General features: G+C 33.6%; 2 protein-coding genes across 2 annotated transcripts; one reads left to right on the forward strand and one right to left on the reverse strand.

Annotated features, from left to right (window-relative positions):
- Positions 1-6,921: 6,921 nt before the first annotated feature.
- LOC123673691 (valine--tRNA ligase) lies at positions 6,922-13,026 on the forward strand. The gene is made up of 14 exons (XM_045608293.1): positions 6,922-7,192; positions 7,247-7,420; positions 7,499-7,626; positions 7,683-7,847; positions 7,906-8,107; positions 8,284-8,474; positions 8,902-9,124; positions 9,182-9,526; positions 10,174-10,472; positions 10,614-10,910; positions 11,615-11,855; positions 11,930-12,257; positions 12,317-12,597; positions 12,826-13,026. Exons 1-14 carry the CDS (start codon positions 7,034-7,036, stop codon positions 12,928-12,930), a joined length of 3,138 nt encoding a protein of 1,045 aa, XP_045464249.1. The 5' UTR covers positions 6,922-7,033; the 3' UTR covers positions 12,931-13,026.
- A 718-nt stretch (positions 13,027-13,744) lies between these two features.
- LOC123673693 (prefoldin subunit 6) lies at positions 13,745-14,483 on the reverse strand. The gene is made up of 2 exons (XM_045608303.1): positions 14,297-14,483; positions 13,745-14,235 (listed from the first exon to the last, which is right to left on the reverse strand). Exons 1-2 carry the CDS (start codon positions 14,358-14,360, stop codon positions 13,919-13,921), a joined length of 381 nt encoding a protein of 126 aa, XP_045464259.1. The 5' UTR covers positions 14,361-14,483; the 3' UTR covers positions 13,745-13,918.
- Positions 14,484-20,219: the final 5,736 nt, after the last annotated feature.

Here is a 20,219-nt window from a genome sequence, read left to right on the forward strand (position 1 = left end):
GATTATATTTTTCTATTCCATACAAAGACATAGTCTAATGTTATCCCGATCCAGTGTCAGAAATAATTGATTCGAAGTCAGTTGCTCTTTAAAATGCATTTTTTCTTCAAAAAATTTGTAGAATTTTATTTTTGAACAAAAGTTTCCCAAAATAGGACGCTGTATCATTTCACCACGATGCTCAATGCTGTGATTTTAGAATTTTGAGGTGTTAGACTCACTCATGAATCTATTGTCAAATTCAATTCTGCCTTTTCGGCCTGTAAACACGATAACTCTCGAACTATAATCTTAAAATTTTCAGAGTAGGTTTGAATCTCCAATGCCGCAGTTAAGTTTGTTAATGGTTTCATAACTAGCCCTTCGGAATTTTTTAAAACTGTTGAGATCAAAATTTGCATTTGGATATAAATTTGACTTTCAAGCTATGTGTAAAATTGATGATTGCAAACTAGAATCAGAATATTTCACATTTAATAGTAAAATATCTATTTCAGTAATATATTCTAGGACCTAGGAATTAAAAAAATTGAAAAATTCAAAAATATGCTTCTTCGCCTTTAGACAGACTTCAAGAAGTCACCATTGATTCTAGGGAAACCTTTTGAATTCCGCTCCTGACGGTTTGCCTTTTTTAATCCGTTTAAATGAGGTTCTCGATTTCGAATTTTTAGATTCACTACTTTGTCTATTTATTATATAAGGAGTAGAAGGATATTTCTTTTCTTTCTACTCAACGATTTTGACGTATAGCCGGGGATTCCCCACATACCACTATAGCAGCAACGGATATTTCTACAAGTTGATATAACAATCTCTTTTCATCATGAAATTTTGCTATAGTTTTTGAATGATGTGTGGTCAATTTGACGCCCTTAGAAATGTGCTTAGGGGGGACGGAAATAGAATAACTCTCAGAGGAATCTAAGTATATATAAAACCGCTTGCACATATACGTCAAACTTTAAACGTAAAATCACAGCCCAAACGGGACCATCTAGAGCAAAAATGACAAGAATAAGACCCCCCTCAAAATCGTCTGGAGATCCCGGGAAAAATCCCAAACCTTCGATTCTCCTCGCGGTTTTCGAGTATACGGGGTGTTTCGGAACATTTTGACATTTCAAGTCCCATATTTCTGTGGTATCTGTGGACAATTTGACTGTCAGTGTCATGTTAATAATAAATATTCCATTTCTATATATGAAAGTTCTTGAAAAAGTTTGCAGTTTCCAAAATTGTTATTCAATATTTAAATAAATGCCGACAGATAAAATGCAAAGTCTTCGGCGAATCGAAAATTCGATAGATATTTGTCAAAATTTGGAAATGAATATTGATATCATCGAATGCATTTTCAGTTCAGGTTCGTTTGAAGGGTTTGTATAATTATTGATTCAATTGGATGAATGTTACTTTATTTCAGGAATTTTTCGTTTATTTTCCACAAACTATAAAACTACATTCTCTTTCGTGAGAATTTGAATCTATTGCGACAGAAGATGGAACTACAAAAGAGAACAGAAGTTTCATCTGATCATGTATTAAACAGATAGAAAAACTCCTTATAGATAATTCACAATTGGCTTTATTACTGGAAAAAGAGCCAAGTTAGTCAGATGACATTCAAAAATTTCCATGTGTTTTTTGAATATCTGAAATATACACTTTTACGACAGGAGAGTGCAAAAATATAAATGACCCATCCGTTTTTGAAGAATTTGAGTGCAGTGCTGTTGAATTTATAATGAATAAGTCAAGTCGTTGTGAAATCTTCCATACGAATAATTTCAACTATATATTATCTATTATATTATTTGCTGCTCAACTGAAACATGTATTAATAAACCTTGGAAATTAGAGATTCAAACTTTTTACCTGATTTCTCAAAAAGGTTCCACCAAGATAAGAAATTAAAATTTCTTATGAGGTAACATAAGCCATGGGTATTTGAAAGGCAAGTCTATTCATTCTGTCTCTTTTTAGTTTGTTTATTAAAGCTATACTAGGATATACATATAAAAAATCAGTTGAATTACTAGTCAAAATGTTACGACAGAAATAAAATTTAAAGGATCATTCAGTATATGAAGAATTTCAACATGGCAGTTACTTTTGAAATTGGTATCAATTTTCGAGCAATTCAATGTAGGTATAAAATACTTTAAAAAGTAACTATTCATCAAAACTTTCCATTTCATGAATGAATGATTAAACATGTAGATACCTATTTCACTAAAGTTTTCAATCGTTATAGGAATAGTTGCTCTATGGCCAGTTCGAAAATGCTATCCTACTGATTTATTCATTGCTTTTGGTAAAATTAAATTATTAATTGATTCAGATCCAAAGTTAACATTTGAAAAAAATCAACCCACTAACATGGGTCAATAGTATTGGCTGATACAATTTTAGTACCAAGGCAGTCATTTCAAATACTGAACACATCTTCTGACTGAAGTAAAACTTGAACAATGACCTTTTTTTACTTGCAACTTGAAATGAATTTTGCACTTTTTCAGTGTTCAATAATGAGATAATTATTAAATTGACTCAAGAAATTAACATTATCAGGATTAGTTAATACTGCTAAAGACGTTAATAAACCTATTAATTTCTTATATGGTTCATCATTACAACTCTCTTTTGTTGAATCAAATTTCAATTGAGTTTTCAAAGGAGTGATATTCAGCCCTAAACATTTTTTAGCTTTCCATAAATTCTTTATGATAAAATTATCATTTGAATTTTCTATCAGATATTATATTCATTCAGAATTAACATTAGTTAAAACGAAAAAGTCATCCACGTACAATGCAACAACAGTTAGCAAGTTATTTTTTGATTTTATGTAGATACAATGCTCAATTGTTGATCTTTTTTAACTAATATCTATCAAAATTTTATTTACTATATATATTGCCCTGTTCAATTTACTTCTGAGTAAAACCCAGAGCTACAAGCTTACTCTATAACGTAGCGAACCATCATTCAGATGTCCTCCACTAAATCAGAATTATCTAGTGAAATTTCTATATCATACCTTATCTATGATAACTACATCTCGACTGGTATTAATGAAATTGTTACCTGTATCCCTTTGATCATTCACCAGAACCCATAAAAATCATTTTTGTCCCTATACCTTCAAGAAATATACAACAGAAAAGTATGCAAAATTCATCGATACAATAATCAGATTCTAAAAACGCCTTAGTTCTTCAGGAATGTCCAATTGGTCTTTCGATATTATAAATTATTGGAAATAACCTACTATTAACCAAATTTTTAGATTTCAAAAAGTGTCCTTCCTTATATTCTAAATATATACACCCTATATAATTGTTGATCATATATTGTATTCCTTAATAAATTATGGAATAGAAGAATAATTTGTTGCTCAACTGAAAAAGTATTGATGAACTTGGAAATGAGGGACTTCTTATAACCTGATTTCTCAAAGATGTTACACCTAAATAATTTATTCATTCTGCCTCTTTTCAGTTCATTATAGCTATACTGAATATTCCTAAAACAAAATTTCACTGTAGGTCTTTTCATAGATCTTATCGAATGATTATGTAAATTCAATATTTGTCAAAACTGAAAATAAACATTGAATGCAGTTTCTTTATTTCAGGTGGTATTTCTATTGACTGATAATAACTCTCACACTTTGATTATGCATTTTTCCCAAATTTTTTAAAGAAGAAAGAAATTGCCATTTCTAGAGAAATGAGAATTTCAGATTTCAAAATGTCTAATTACTACTTCAAATATATATACACCTTATATAATTGTTGATCAAATATTGTGTATTTCTTTACAAATTAGTTAATAATTTGAAGTTTTAATCTCAATTTTCAGACTTGAATTGGTCCAACATCTCTAGATACTTCTAATTGATATTCGACAAATAAGTATCCTGTATAATTAGCCACACAAACGAAAATAATCCATCTTCTGAAAAGAAAAACAATGTTTACTATATAGAATTAATTTTAATAATGATTCAAAAGTGATGAAATTTTGCAGACTTACTTATTTTGGGTCTTAGATCACGAATCCGCTGTCATAAATTCCTTAATCCAGCTAGTTTTTTTTTTTATTGTGATTTTTTTTTTTTAATTGTGAAATTGGCCTAATGAAGGTGAGGTTATCCACATTAATAGCTAGTTTTCTTGTATTTTATCAACTGATTCTCGTTAGAAATGATTAATTAATCACATTTCAAGCTTTCCCTGACATAAAAATGCCTTTTTTTCGTCAAAATCGATGGTTTTATCGATTGTTTATATATGGCGGCGGCCATCATGTTTAATACGTAACGTTTGTCAGATGCAATGATGCATAGACCTAATATCCTAATACGGATATTAGGTCTATGGTCAGATGCGAAATAATCTGCGACGTTGCCTGTATGCCAGATCTTCTTGATGGGATCGGTTTTTTACTTGGTGGAAATTCATATTAATAGATTGTTTGAGATTATGACGTATTATAAAACTGTATGGAAACTCATAATTTTCGCACAGCTATTCGAGCAGAAAATTCGGCAAATTTATTTTCGAAATGAATAAATGGTAGTTCATATGGTGTTATTCTGGTTTCTTCGATATTGGCATCGGATTCAGTTTAGTCCTCCTGAACATATACAGGGACATTGATGTTGACGAGGACGCTGTGATTACAAGGTTTTCAAAGGGTTCACAGACCAAATTAGATTTTGTGTTATACTTGCCAATTGTCTTCTTTTTTTTTTCATATGAAACAATAGATTTACTATTTTTTTTTTAAATTTCTACCTGAATGGCTAAAACCGTGATAACTAAATAAATATATTATAATATAACAAATACATAAGCGTACAAATTTTTTTACCGAAATTTGAGGCTTTATTGTAAAACACTGGTTATACATTTATGATTCGAAATACTGCCCATCGCTGGTCACTATACTTTCTCACATCTTTCGGGCAGCGTACGAATTGAAAAAACTGGTCATCTTTTGAAGCGATCCACGAATCGATCCAAGTTTTTAATTCTTCATAAGATAGGAAGTGCTGGTCAGCCAGGCTGTGTGCTATTGATCGAAACAAGTGATAGTCCGAGGGAGCAACGTCTGGAGAATACGTCGGGTGGGGTAGGAATTCCCATTTCAACTTTTTCAAGTATATCTTGACTTTCGCAACATGGAGTCGAGCATTGTCATGCAGTAAAATCCATTCATCTACTCTCTCGTCGTATTGCGGCGGTTTGTCTCTCAATGCTCGACACAAACGCATTGATTGCGTTCGATAACGATCGCCTGTGATCGTTTCAGTTAACAACTCATAATACACTACGCCGAGCTGTTCCCACCAAATACTGAGCATGACCTTAGAACCGAGAATATTCGGTTTAGCAGTCGACGTGGAAGCAAGGCCGGGATATCCACATGATTTTATGTGCTTGGGATTATCGTAATGAACCCGTTTTTCGTCTCCAGTCCCAATCCGATGCAGAAATTCCTTCCGTCTTTGCCTCGAAAGCAGCTGTTCACAAACAAACAAATTCCGTTCAAACACCTCCCGGCTTCAACTCGTACGGCACCCACTTTTCTTGTTTCTGAATCATTCCTATGACTTTCAGGCGTTTCGAAATGGCTTGTAGTCCTAATGATCCTGTCAATTATTTGAATTTGAGAGCATAATTATGTTTGAACACTACCCTTATTTTTACCGTAGAATTCAACGAAATCACAAAAAAAATAGGGTTCTGATTTGAAAATCGAAAGTTATGATCAAATTTTGTTCACAATTTTTGGCACAATATTTGAAACACCCTGTGATGATATTTTTCAAATTCAAGATATGCACGATATTCCAACATCATTCTAGTTTGTGAAAGTGAATTGAGTATACGCATAGGATATTCACAGTGAAAATAATTCACGTGATAGTGACTATGGAAATTCTCTCTTTTTTACGGTTTTTTCTTAATATTTTGAAAACTATGAGAACTAACGCAATAATTTTAGCAGAGAGTAATTGAGAATGGAAATCTTTCTTGTATAACCGGAAGTGCCAGAACTTCTAAAATATTTTAGCTGAATAGGGCATCATGAACAATGTCATATTCTGAATTTTCAGATTTCAAATCGGCCCCGTTCTCCAGAAACGTCTAATAGGCCTTCGAACTTGAAACACCCTGTATAAATATTCATATAAATATCTAAATATAAATATTTTTGAGAGGTTAAGCTCGATATCGGTGTAATCTGGGATTTGGTACCATAGAAAAACTCGAAACCCTTAACGGCGAACCCCCTCAAACTTAAGGCTAGGACCGCCCTTGATTTGTCGTCATGGAAAGTTATTTGCATCAAATATTTTCATGTGAGCAAGGGCGAAATGGTATGTTCTAGGAAAGAAGTCATATAGAATTCTACCCTAGAATCAGCATAGGATACCGAGTGAATCGTCTAAAATCTGCTAACGATACAAGGTTTCCGAAAAAAATATTTTATTTTCTAGAGGGATACCCAGTGAAGGATCTACCGGCATATTGACGGGGTCCAAGGGGCGGAGCCCCTTCGGCGAGCAGAGCGAGTAACTCATTTAATTTCGTTTCAAGTGAATTTCCATCAAGTAAAGACCGATCCAATCCAACACAAATATAAGTCACGCTGCGAAAAAAGTATCCATATCCTGAATTGAATTCGTTTTCAAGTCAAAATGATTAGTCCGAACTCCGAGAGTTTTCTGAACGTTAGGTTTTAAATTCAAACATTTTGTTAAAAAGAAACGTTTTTTTTCCATATCTTTATGGGCGTATTTTCTTGTCGATTTTCAGATGACATCAGTAGCTATAATGTCGGTAGCTATAACGTTACCGATTAAAAATTGACTTTGAAGTCATGAATATGAAAGGAAAATTCATCCATCACCATCAGTCATCAGTCAGTCATTGTTTCTAACGTGGATTCAATAACTGTGGTTATAATAACAGGTTAGGATCCTGCTAGGTAGTCTTGGTAACATATTTTTTCGATTATGAGCGAAGAAGTGAAAGTTGTCACAGAAAATGGGGATGTTGAGCCTCCAAAAACGGCCAAACAGCTCGAAAAGGAAGCAAAAAAGCAGGCGAAATTGGACAAACTAAAACAAAAATTGGAAAAGAAACAAACTACTGCTCCTAAAAAAGATAATGAGGTATAACTAAGTTTTGTATAGGATTGACTGCATTCTCATTGATTTTGTTTTCAGAAAAAGGAAAAAAAGAAAGAATTCAAGGAAGCTGCTGTTTACACTTCAAATACCCCTGAAGGTACAAAAAAAAATATTTCGGACTCATTACCTGACTCCTACAGCCCTAAGTATGTTGAAGCTGCTTGGTATACTTGGTGGGAAAAGAGCGGTTTTTTCAAGCCAGAATATGGAGTGAGCAAATTTTATTGATAGATTTATGAGCATAATAAGTTTCAATTACCTCATCTCAAATTTTAATTTCTTTTTCAGAAAAAATCCATAAGTGACCCATGTCCTAAGGGAAAATTCGTTATCATTATTCCTCCACCAAATGTTACTGGAACCTTACATTTAGGTCATGCCTTAACTAATGCTATCCAAGATTCAATTGTGAGATGGTATGTTTTTTTTCAAATTTTCAAATGATATTGATTCATCAATGATTAACTAACAGGCACAGAATGAAAGGACAAATGACATTATGGAATCCAGGTTGTGATCATGCGGGTATTGCTACACAGGTGGTTGTTGAGAAAAAACTATGGAAAGAAGAAAAGAAAACAAGACATGACCTAGGAAGAGACGAATTCCTGAAAAAAATATGGAAATGGAAGCAGGAGTGAGTCATTTTGTCACCAATCAATTGTAATTCATATTTTTATCATGTCATTTTGTAGAAAAGGGGATAGAATTTACCACCAATTAAAGAAAATGGGTTCCTCTTACGATTGGGATAGAGCAGCTTTTACAATGGATCCTAAATTATGCAAGGCTGTGATAGAAGCTTTTGTGAGATTACATGATGAGGGTATAATATATAGAGCTAATCGCTTGGTGAATTGGTCTTGTACTCTGAAATCCGCAATTTCTGAAATAGAGGTAAATATTTTTTTTTTTTTACAGAAAATGAACAAATTTGGCTTCGGTCTTAAAGAGTCGAAATAATTTCACCAGCATAATGTTCATTATGGAAAATTCTATTGACTATTGTTGAAACTACATTTCAATAAACTGAATGAAATGTGAATATTTCTCCATCACATTATATTTTGCAGGTGGATAAAATGGAAATTCCTGGTAGAACTTTCATATCTGTACCTGGTTATACAGAAAAAGTTGAATTTGGTGTTATAGTATCTTTTGCTTATTGTGTTGATGGAACTGATGAAAAGGTAGTAGTGGCAACAACTCGTATAGAAACCATGCTTGGAGATACAGCTGTTGCTGTCCATCCAGATGATGAAAGGTTAAATTTAAATTCATATTTTCTCAGATTTTATTCCTTGTTTGGAATCAATGAAATCATTATCATGTCCATAAAATAAATGATTAGGGCTCAAAGTGGATCTCAATTCAGCTGAACAAAGATGAGTTGAAGAAATTTCTCTTTTTTTTTTTTAAATTTTACTATGTATTTAACTTTGTAAATGAATTCATTACATATTGAATTTTTCATAATTATTCCAAAGATTATATGTTTTGATCTACAGTTAATTTTATTGAATGTTTACTTGAATCAGGGTAACATGCCGTGAAAAAATATCTTTCTCATTTTAGTTTACTAAGTAACCACTGTTAACAATGCTTATACTGAGGACCCTGAGTCATCTGCATCATCTGATGTTATAGGAATATCACATTTTTTATATTTCAATTGTATTTCCTTTTTAAAGATACAAACATCTCCATGGTAAATTTGTAGTCCATCCATTCTGCAACCGTAAAATTCCTATTGTTGCTGATTCATATGTCGATAAAGATTTTGGTACTGGCGCTGTCAAAATCACACCTGCTCATGACCCTAATGATTACGAAGTTGGACAAAGGCATAATTTACCGTTCATAACAATTTTCAATGATCAGGGAGAGATATGTGGCGAATATGGAAAATTCACTGTAAGTCGTAGATGCCGAACTATCTTAACTTTATTTTTATCATTTCAAAATTTTCAGGGTATGAAACGTTTCGATGCTAGGAAAGCTATTCTGGAGGCCCTAAAAGAAAAAGGCCTTTATGTAGAAACCAAAAATAATCCTATGGTAGTACCTATATGCAGTAGAAGTAAAGATATTGTTGAGCCCATGTTGAAGCCTCAATGGTATGTCAAATGTGAAGAGATGGCTTCGAAGGCCATTGAAGCTGTCAACTCTGGTGAATTGAAGATAATTCCTGAAATGCATGTTAAAACTTGGCATCATTGGATGGAGGGTCTTCATGATTGGTGCATTTCCAGACAATTATGGTGGGGACATAGGATACCAGCCTATACTGTTACTTTCAAGTCCAAACCAGAAGGAGTAAGTATGCACAGTGAAAATCCAAATAAATCTAGACATATAGTGAATGAAAATTATTTCATGAATTTAATAAGTGGTTAGGGGATTCTACGAAAGAAGTATAGAATATTATAATTAAGAAAATATATTGATTCCAAATTTCAATTTGCAATCGATAATGATATTAGAAATCTATATTTTCTGAGGATTGGCGCTTTTTACGCTTTAACAGTCACAAATTGATAATTGACATCAGCTGTATATTGGATCAACAACATATTCTTCTTTATAAATTTCATTTTATTGAAGCCTTGTCAGTATATTCATTAATTATCAACTCATGCTTTATCTCGATATTGAAAATTTTACTTCTGTTAACTTTATTATTATTCATTTTCAATATATATATTATTTTATAGTTGAATCTGGATGATTTCAGAGTGGTAAGTGGATAACAATATGGTACTAGTACTCACTTTTCTTCTCAGTAGAAGTATCACTCAATAATGTATATGCTAAAAAACAAATGAAATGAATAAATATTTCTAGAGGCTCTTTGCACTGTAGATTTTATTATTTTATCATCGATTTTCTTTAGCTTATTACACCACATCTGCAATAAATGAATTAATTCATCACCAGATGATATTTAATGCTTCGATTTTAAGGTTGGTGAGTCAGAGATATGGGTATCTGGTAGAACAGAACAAGAAGCACTGGAAAAAGCTCAGGCAAAATTCTCAACATCAGCAGACAATATAATATTGACTCAAGATGAAGATGTGCTGGATACTTGGTTCTCCTCTGGTTTATTCCCATTCTCAATCTTTGGATGGCCAGATCAAACTGAAGATCTCAATGTATTCTACCCCACATCTTTGTTGGAAACTGGTCATGATATCCTCTTTTTCTGGGTGGCAAGAATGGTATTTTTCGGTCAAAAATTGCTGGGAAAGTTACCATTCAGGTGAGGCTTTATGAATTTTTGAATTTTTAACATTTATTTATTCTTGTTATTCCCGAATAATGAACCAAATTAAATGAGTTTATTCCTTCAAGCTTTCATTTTTGGTGTACGAGTTTTGAATAAGTGAATCATTTATTATAGGGAAGTCTATCTCCATCCAATTATAAGAGATGCACATGGTCGTAAAATGAGCAAGTCGCTTGGAAATGTGATTGATCCTATGGATGTAATCAACGGAATCACTCTGGAGGGATTGCACATGCAACTCGCTGATGGTAATTTAGATGCTCGAGAAGTGGAAAAGGCTAAGGCTGGTCAGAAGCAAGATTTCCCTGAAGGAATTCCTGAATGTGGTACAGATGCCTTGAGGTTTGCTCTTTGTGCTATGTGTAGAGGACGAGATATAAACTTGGACATTCTTAGGGTGCAGGGATACAGGTATTCAATTATTTTTTATACATTTAATTAAAATCAGGTATATGCCCCAACCAAATCTTAAACACCATATTGAAAAGAAATTAATATCATATTCAATTCAAAAAATTATAAAAAAGATAAAAACACTGAGGTGAAATCTGGGATTTTTGCACACTTGTTCAAATTCGTATTCATGTAATTTTTTCATGAAAAAATTTTCTTTGGTAAGCAACGAAGCACATGAAAGTTAATAAATGAGATGCATTTGTCTATTTTGGATGGAAATCGGCCTAACAATTTTTTTAAAACAATTGCTGCATCCTTCTTGTATCTTATAGTATCTTGGCATATCTTCAATACTCCCTGCAAATAATTGAAAAAAATTGAAAACTAAACGGTCCCCTCTCCAAAAATATTTCGGCCCAGACTGAAAGAGTCATTTTTACTGATATGTTGATGATTGAGCAAATTTAACTTGCCTAATCTAAAATGAAAAAATCTTGTAAAAGAATATTTTGAGATATAATATTATTAATTCAAGATAATAATTATTGTTGTCAAGATTGCCAAATCTTACTTCCCATTTTTTCATTGAAGTGACTGCTGCTCACAGTGAAAATAATTTGTTCCATTTTTGACATTTTCAAGTATTTCCTTTCATTACACTATTCGTATGTTCAATTTCACAACTACAAAAAAAAATTTTTAAATGAAATTTTTTTCAGATTTTTCTGTAACAAATTATGGAATGCCACTCGTTTTGCTTTGACCTATCTTGCAAATGACTTTGTGGCCCCTGAGAACAATTCCTTCATGGGTAACGAAAGTTTAATGGATCTATGGATATTAAGTAGGCTTGCAGCAGCGGCACAAGACGCCAATAAAGGTTTTGAAACTTATGACTTCTCTCTAGTAACTAATTCAACATACAATGTGTGGCTGTATGAAATTTGTGATGTTTATTTGGTGAGTAAATTTTGTGGAATATCTATATCGTACTGTATATTTCTTCAATCATTAATGTGCCATAAATTTTCTAGGAATGTCTCAAACCAGTGTTTTCTGGATCAGATGAAGCTGCCAAGAAAACAGCTTGTGTGACTCTTTACAGAGCATTAGAAGTAGCTCTTCGTTTGCTGTCTCCTTTTATGCCTTTCATAACTGAAGAACTTTATCAGAGATTGCCAAGACCTTCTTCATTGATCGATCAAATTCCAAGTATTTGTGTTGCTCCATATCCTGAGGCTGACGAGCTAGGTTGGAGACAAGAATCTATCGAAGAAGATGTTGAATTTATTCAACGTGTGGCTAAAGCTATTAGATCTGCTAGAAGTGATTATAATTTACCTAATAAATCCAAGACGGAAGGTATATAATTTGAAATCAGTATTGAGTTTTTATTGTTACTAATTATAATTTCGTTTCAGCTTATGTAAAATGTTCGGATCCTAAAATTTCTGATATTATATCAAAATATAATTCACCATTGTGTACTTTATCATACTGTTCCAAAATTACTAGCAATGAGGAGGTGCCAGTTGGTTGTACTATAATAACAGTTTCTGATAAATGTGAAGTGCATTTACTACTCAAGGGACTTATTGAGCCTGCAAAGGAAATAGCTAGAATTGAAAAGAAGATGCAAGCCTTACAAGGGACACAAAGTAGTTTGGCAAAAGCTATGACTGCTGCAGATTATTCTACAAAGGTATTAAATATTTTAATAAAAAGTAGTTTGTCATTATTACAACTATCCAACAGAATTTGAAAGAAATAATTACTTTTTTCATGTGAAAGCTGGATGTACGACACCAAATTGATATTTTCAATAAAATAATAAAAAAAAATGTTCTAAATAAACTTACACCAAATCTTAATTGATTAACTATTGAGTCATTTGGCAATTTTGATAGTGATAATATTTCTTTGCTTATAGGTCCCGCAGGAAGTTCAAGAAGCAAATTCAGAGAAGCTTTCTCAAACAAAAATTGAACTGGAGAGACTAGAAACAGCCCTTGGAAACCTGAGGCTGATGGAATAAGAAATAACTTCTTAAATAAGCTTTTTTTATTTATTGATTATTGTCTATTTATTCTAGATATGCATTTCAATAAATGTTAATTTAATACACATTAAAGGTGGTGTTTTCTTTATTTATTGATTAAATGAAGTTTTGCTTCAGGTATTATTCCATTCGTATTACGAGATGTTCAAATAATTATTCGATCTGTTGTGTTTTATTCTTGACAAAAATTAGGAATTTCTTTAGAAATACTTATCTCATATCGTGGATCAGTGAACTAAAACACATAAGTCAAAAATTATTATCAACGTCAATGTTTATTATTTTCTTTAAAGACTCAATTTCACAATGATAGTTATTGTTGACATCAACTATCCTAGGTACCACTACCGTTTAAATTATTTGATAGTTACTATCTCCTGCTAGATAGTTCGAAACTACCCTCGCCGTTAATATAAGTCAAGACGTAAAAGGGCAATAGCATGTTTTCCCCCCTTGACTATCAAGGAAACTATGATGAGTGTTATCATCGTAATATTGATTAACACAATTTTGGTGCATTAAAAAACAATGCAGAAGTTTGTATCTTTATAATTTTGACTTATGTGCTTTAGAAAGAAATATGGTGGAGCAGGCTAGGTAGAGGCATGACGTGAGGTAAGTAATCAAATATTCTATTGTATTTACAGTGAAAATGCATATATTTTCTCTTCAAATACAAGAGGATATTAGAATCGCCCGCTTACCTCTATCCTCCCCCCTCCACTATATTTCAACCATACTTCCCTCGATATAAGTATTTCTTCATTAGATTCACAATAAATTATATACGAAAAATTTATTTTTTTATTAGGAGTTAATTCTAGTTAACAGGTTTGAAATATTCCATATTCATTCAATTTAAATACATTTCTTATAGAAAAGTTAATTCATATTTGCCTAAGCAAACACATACTTGAATGGACCATAAGTGGTCTCCACTAAAGATTTTAGTGCAAATGATTTTTTAAGCTTGCATGGCTGCTTTAACATGGGCTTGCTGCAGTGTATGCTGCAACTTGTTTAAAGCTTCTTTGTGATTATCTTGTTTTTTCTCTATAGAAGCAATGAGATCATCAACTCGCTTAATCTCCTTAGAAATATAATCCATTCTTTTCGAAACATTTATTCTGGCTTCTGACAAGTCAGTTTTGATGAGAACAGGTCCAACACTTTTGTATACTTTGGCATTATTTTCTAAAATATCTAATTCGCCTTTGACTATTTCATTTTCACTCAGTTGACCATCTAATTGTTGTCTAGTGGAAATTGCTTTTTGTAATTCTATAAGCAGAAAGTCGATGAGTAATGGTTATGTTATGGATGAGAGTGAATTATAAGTTACCTTTTTGGGTATTTCTGAAATTATCCAATTCAGATTGGAATTTCCTCTGCAGTTCTTCTAGCATTTTTAATCAGTTTTAACTTTGAATACCAAATTTGGAAAATCCTATTTTCAGGTATTATTTTACCAGGTGTTTTGGAAATCTTTAAGTTTTTGGAGCAGGTTATTTATAACAAGAGAGCATAGAATCCTTTTACATATGTCATTTGTCATTAGTAATGACATAACGTTGCATATCTGCGAATTAAAATACAGTAGGTAATCCGTCTGCACCGTTTGATCCAGGAGCTTTATAACGAGCGTTCATTTAAATTCGTGGTCAAGAGTGCTGTGGAGGGATAAGAATTGATTATCACTACTTGATATCACTGAAAATCCACACTAATTTTTCCACAGCACTCTTGACCACGAATTTTAATGAACGCTCGTTATAATTTCTCTTGTTTCTTTCATACACACACACACACACACCTGTAGATTAGGCAGTTAACAATTTTTGTTTTCCATAATTTTGCTTCGATATCTTCGATTTTGAGCGCTCGTCACCGAACTGATTGCTCTATCAAATCGTCACAATGTCTGTAATTTCGAATTTTTGAGCCGGGAATGGTCAAAAATGCTAAGGTTTTCCTCCGCGGCTACTAGTTACGTAGAACCTACATTCGGTGCAATTTTTCATTACTTTTTCCAATAAATCTTGGCTTCCAATGCTTCAAAAGTTGCTGATTTGTCGGCATAAATCAATGACTTAACATAGTCCCACAAAAATAATCGAGAGGCGTCAAGTCGCACGAACGAGGTGGCCAGTTAACGAGACCACTCCTGGAAGTAAAAGTTGTCACCAAATTGAATTTGCAATAAATTGATGGTTAAGCGAGCTCTATTGTAAATTGCGGCGTCTTGTTGAAATCAAATGTCGCCAGAAATAAGCTTTATCAGTAAGCGCAATCAGCTGTTTTTCTTAGACGCGTTAGCTAAGATCCTTATGTAAAATTTTCCACGTAGTAAAAGGACAAAGGCCAACAAGTTGAGAACGGCGACGTATCGATGTTTCGAGCAATAGCAGCAATATTCTTTTCGGTACGCACATTTCTTTGTCTTGTTGATGGTCTTGAATCGAGAGGAGTATCATAAAAGCGAAAACGACTAATAACTGCATAAACTGCTCTATGAACTTCGCGAACAGATTTATTTTTTCAAACTAAATATCCACTATTTGGAAGCGTTGTTTTGGAGTTAAACCATTAATGATGAGTTGCCAAACCTAAAAACCTTACTGAACAGAAATGTCAACACAGTTTGACATTTTCAACTGTCAAAACAAAGACAACAGTCGTAGAAACTTCTCACGCAGCTAAAAAAAACACCCGTTATTTCTGTTGTCTAGTCTCTTAGGGTTATCATCGAATCTGCTTCATTTTTTCGACTTTTTACGTTATTTAAAATTTTGCTTCTTCCCCTTGATATTTATGGTTTATAGATCTGTTTTCAATTTTCAACGCAATAGTTAGTTGATTCTATCCAAAATGATTTTCGAATATCCGAGTTAAAAATGATATTCGGATGACTATGAATAAAAATCCATTACATTTTGATGCCCTGTAAAATTTGCAGAGTTCTTGAAGAATGAATACACGAAGGGCATATAATCAGGATTCTAATGGAATCCTGTCAAAAAATCGTGAAATTGCATTTATTTCTCATCAGAGTAGCAAACATAACTGCACGCAAAGTGTTTACTGATAATGTACGAAGTAGTTTCAATGTAAAACGATTATCACAAGATGGTACGGCTTTAATAAGAGCCAGTTTTATTCTAGTTGATCAATTTTACGCTTCAGCGTTCGTTTTTGAGCGTTCGTTCAACGAACATAAAGAAATACCATTTCGTAAGGATGTCCAAATTTTTATAATTTTGGGCCGGAAATGGTCTCAAACGATGAGGGTCGACTCACTGATGATGAATTCGTCGTCAAATTCGATTACATCCTTCCGGTACAGCTGTAAACACGATACATTTCGAATGGAAAACTTAGATACCCACTTAAAATTTTTAGGATAGGTTCGATTCACGAATGGTTTACTTCGTTAAAGGGAAAAATCGATCTAGTTCGATGATTGAAGTTTGAAGGTGAAACTCTGTACAAGAGTTGCTCACTGGAGAGCATCTCGAGAAATATAAGACTTATAGAAAAAATCTTCAAGGGTCCCCGATCTGTTTTTTCAAAATAATAAGATATCAGAGATCATAGATAACTTGTTTAGTTCTCGAGTTACAGGGCGTTTCTGAAAAAATATCGTTTCAAATATATCGCTATATCTTGGTTTCAGTTCGAGATATTCGAAAATTTTTTTTTCAGTAGTTTTTTTTGGTTTATATGATACTCATAAGAGATCATTCTAAGTATGTTTTTAATTTTTTTTATTATTATTGAATTATTGACATAGGTAACTGTTTAAAGATAGAGAAATAATCATTCTACAGACAAATAACAAAACTTGAGGTCAAATACAGAAGCTATCTGGAATTGATAACTAAACTTATTTTAAAAAAAATTATGTACTAGGTACCTAGTACATAATTTTTTTTTTGGAGATACGTATCTCCAAATAATATTCAATTACAAAAATTGTCACAAAGGTTTTTCATTAACTTTAAAGAACACTGAAAATAAAGAGGTATGAAGTTTTTCCCTACTCTCTAATATATATATTTTTTTTTTTTTTTATTAACTGTTTATTGCATATTTACAATCTACTTATATAGTAATTAGTAAATGTTATAAGTATTGGTTCATGGCTTGAGTCGGGTACCATCCATCAATGGTTCTCCGTACAATCATTCCTCCAAGAGGTCTTCGGGCCAGGTTCTTTTCAATCTCTTATCCAAGAGGGGTTGGGCGAAAAGATTGCTAATCATTATATTTTCATGATTTGCGGTTCGGTCCTTGTATTTGTTGATTCTTGGCGTTATTGTATCTTTTATTGATTTTATTCTCAGATCATTTTGTAAGCTGTAGTTTGTGACGTACCATGGTGCTCCTGCTATCATACGCAGTGTTTTGGACTGGAATGCCTCGAGTATTCTTGTGTTGGACGGCTTAGAACATCCCCATAGTTCTATTCCGTAAGTCCACACTGGTTTAAGGATACATTTATAGATTGTCACTTTATTTTCAAGAGATAGCTTCGATTTTTTGTTCAATAGCCAGTACATTTTCTTCACCTTTAGGTCGAGTTGTCGCCGTTTCATTTTTATATGAGTTTTCCATGTCAGTTTCTCATCCAAATGTAGTCCCAGGTACTTGATCTCTGTTTGGATAGGTATGGGTGTATTTTGCAATTTTACTTGTGGGGGTTTCCCTTTTTTATTGGTGAAAGTTACCTGGGCCGACTTGTTGGTGTTAATATCAATCTTCCATCTTTCAAGCCAATCAGAGAGAGCATCCAGATGATTTTGTAGTTTTTGGGATGATAACAATGGGTCTGCATCTGAGGTTATAATTGCTGTGTCGTCCGCAAATGTTGCTATGATAGACTGGTCAGTTTGTGGGATATCCGAGGTATATATCAGGTAGAGTATAGGTCCGAGTACGCTACCCTGTGGAACTCCTGATCTTATGGTCTTATAATCGGATAACGAGTCCTCTGTTTTAACCTGCAAGTAGCGGTCGTTCAAGTATGACTTCAATATTTTGTAAAATCGGTCAGGTAAGATTTTTTTCAGTTTGAATAGTAGTCCCTCATGCCAAACTCTGTCAAAGGCTTGTTTTACATCTAGGAACACCGAGGTGCAGTACTCTCCCGTTTCAAGACAAGTTTTGATTTTGTTGACAATTCGATGGCATTGTTGGATTGTTGAATGGTTATTACGGAATCCAAATTGGTGATCTGGCACATGTTCTTTCAGTGGTGTTGTTTCTTCTAGTCTTTTTAGTAGGAGTTTTTCGCATAACTTTGACATGATAGGTAATAGACTAATCGGGCGGTAAGATTCACAGTTTGTTGGTGGCTTGCCGGGTTTGAGTACCATGATCACTTGTGCGAGTTTCCACTGCATTGGATAGTAGCCTATTTCTAAAATTCTATTGAGTATGGTAGTGAGAAGGACTATGGCTTTCCGTGGCAGGTTTTTCAGTACGTCTCCTACTATAAGATCATGTCCAGGTGCTTTGCGTGGATTCAATAATTTAATTTCACTGAATACTTCCTTCGGTGTAAAGTGCTTAATTGGAAGAGATGACTGGTTAGGAGCATTTAGAAAATCTTTGATTTCACTGTCAGAGTTACCTTGTTGGTTGGGACTATATACTTCAGCTAGATATTCAGCAAAAACTGTTGATTTGTCAGAGTTTGTGCGAGCCCAAGTTCCATTAGATTTTTTGATGGGTGAGTTGCTTACTATGGGCTGTTTCAACTTTTTTGTTGCTTTCCACAAAGAATGGTCGTCAGGAGATAGCTGGGTTATATAGTTATGGAAACTGTTGTTCTTTATTTCTTGTAAGGTTTTCGTGATCTCGTGAGTTAGTCTGTTTAGATTCCTTTTGACTGATGGGTTTCTACTTCTTTGCCATAGTCGTCTCATTCTTCGTTTTTCAGATATCATTTGCCTAAGGTATAGTGGTGTATTTTGAATTTCCACTTTTTCACTTGTATCTGGTGTAGCAGTCCAGGACGCGTATTGTATGATTTCTGTCAGGTATTTAACAACTTCTTCTATTTCTTCGCCATTACTTATTCGATGGTTCAGAGTTATGACTTCATTAATTGTTTTCCGAAATAGTTCCCAGTCTGTTTTTGCGGTGCATAATTTTGGTATAGACTTCTTCTGGATCGGGTGAGTGCTAAGGGTGATTATTATGGGACTATGATCGGATGACAGATCGTAACAGGATTCAATATTGATGTGTACATCACCAATGCCTTTAGTTATTCCAAAATCAAGCAGGTCAGTGGGCCAATAAGTGGGATCCCCTGTAGATAGGATATTGAGGTTATTGTTTGATATCGTTCTATATAGAGCTCGTCCTTTGGGGGTGGTTAATCTAGACCCAAATGCGGTATGTTTCGCGTTCCAATCGCCTGCAGTAAGGAAACGAGGGCCTAGGGTGAGTATGAAGTCGTTATATTCTTCAGTTGTTACTGTATGGCGTGGAGGACTATATATTGCTGCTATACATAGGGGCCAATTGAAGGTTTCCAGGTTCAGTACAGTTGCTTGGATTTTGGCAGTGATGTAAGGCTGTTCTTCATGGTGTTTATATGTATTTTTTATTATGATCGCTGATCCTGCATGTGCTGTTCCATCTGGGTGGTTTGCATAATATATGTTGTATCGAGGTATTTTGATATCAGTATAATTGGTTGCATGACTTTCTGAGATTAGTAGGATGTCGATTTTGTTGATGTCAAGGAAGTATTCTATTTCCAGGATATGGTTTTTTAGGCCATTGGCGTTCCATGCAGCAATTCGTAGTGATGTAGCCATTAGTTAGATAATTTGTTGATGACTGTAGTGAGCATGCTTAGGATCATGCTGTTTTGATTGAGCAGTTGTGTGAATAAGTTCTTGAAATCCTCCAGGAAGTCTGTTAGTTTTTCTGATAGTTGTTGTATGCCATCTGTGTCTTGAGTATTTAGGGCTTGGGCGTAGGTTTTATTCGTTTTACTAATATTTCTTGGTTGCGGTAGTGTTTGGACTTGTGGAGTACTGGTTGTTACTTGGTTTTGTGGATTAGTTCTGTTTCCTTTATTTCTGTTTTTCATATTCATTAGGTCACGGTAAACAGAGCATCCTTTATAATTTGCTGGGTGATCACCTTGGCAAAGTGCGCATGTGGCTGGGGTATTTTTTTGTTTCCGGCAATTTTTACTGTCATGATCTTGTCCACATTTAACACAGTTATAGGGTTTTCTGCAATAT

The sequence above is a fragment of the Harmonia axyridis genome, chromosome 2, assembly GCF_914767665.1.
Source record: "Harmonia axyridis chromosome 2, icHarAxyr1.1, whole genome shotgun sequence".
Classification (NCBI taxonomy): domain Eukaryota; kingdom Metazoa; phylum Arthropoda; class Insecta; order Coleoptera; family Coccinellidae; genus Harmonia; species Harmonia axyridis.

Bases quoted from the DNA above. Each gene is read 5' to 3' on its own strand.
- LOC123673693 (XM_045608303.1), bottom strand. From the start codon at position 14,360: ATGCTAGAAGAACTGCAGAGGAAATTCCAATCTGAATTGGATAATTTC. The intron at 14,236-14,296 runs GTAACTTATAAT...TTCTGCTTATAG, and splicing joins TTTCAGAAATACCCAAAAAG to AATTACAAAAAGCAATTTCC.
- LOC123673691 (XM_045608293.1), top strand. From the start codon at position 7,034: ATGAGCGAAGAAGTGAAAGTTGTCACAGAAAATGGGGATGTTGAGCCT. The intron at 10,473-10,613 runs GTGAGGCTTTAT...CATTTATTATAG, and splicing joins CTGGGAAAGTTACCATTCAG to GGAAGTCTATCTCCATCCAA. The intron at 12,258-12,316 runs GTATATAATTTG...ATTTCGTTTCAG, and splicing joins TAATAAATCCAAGACGGAAG to CTTATGTAAAATGTTCGGAT.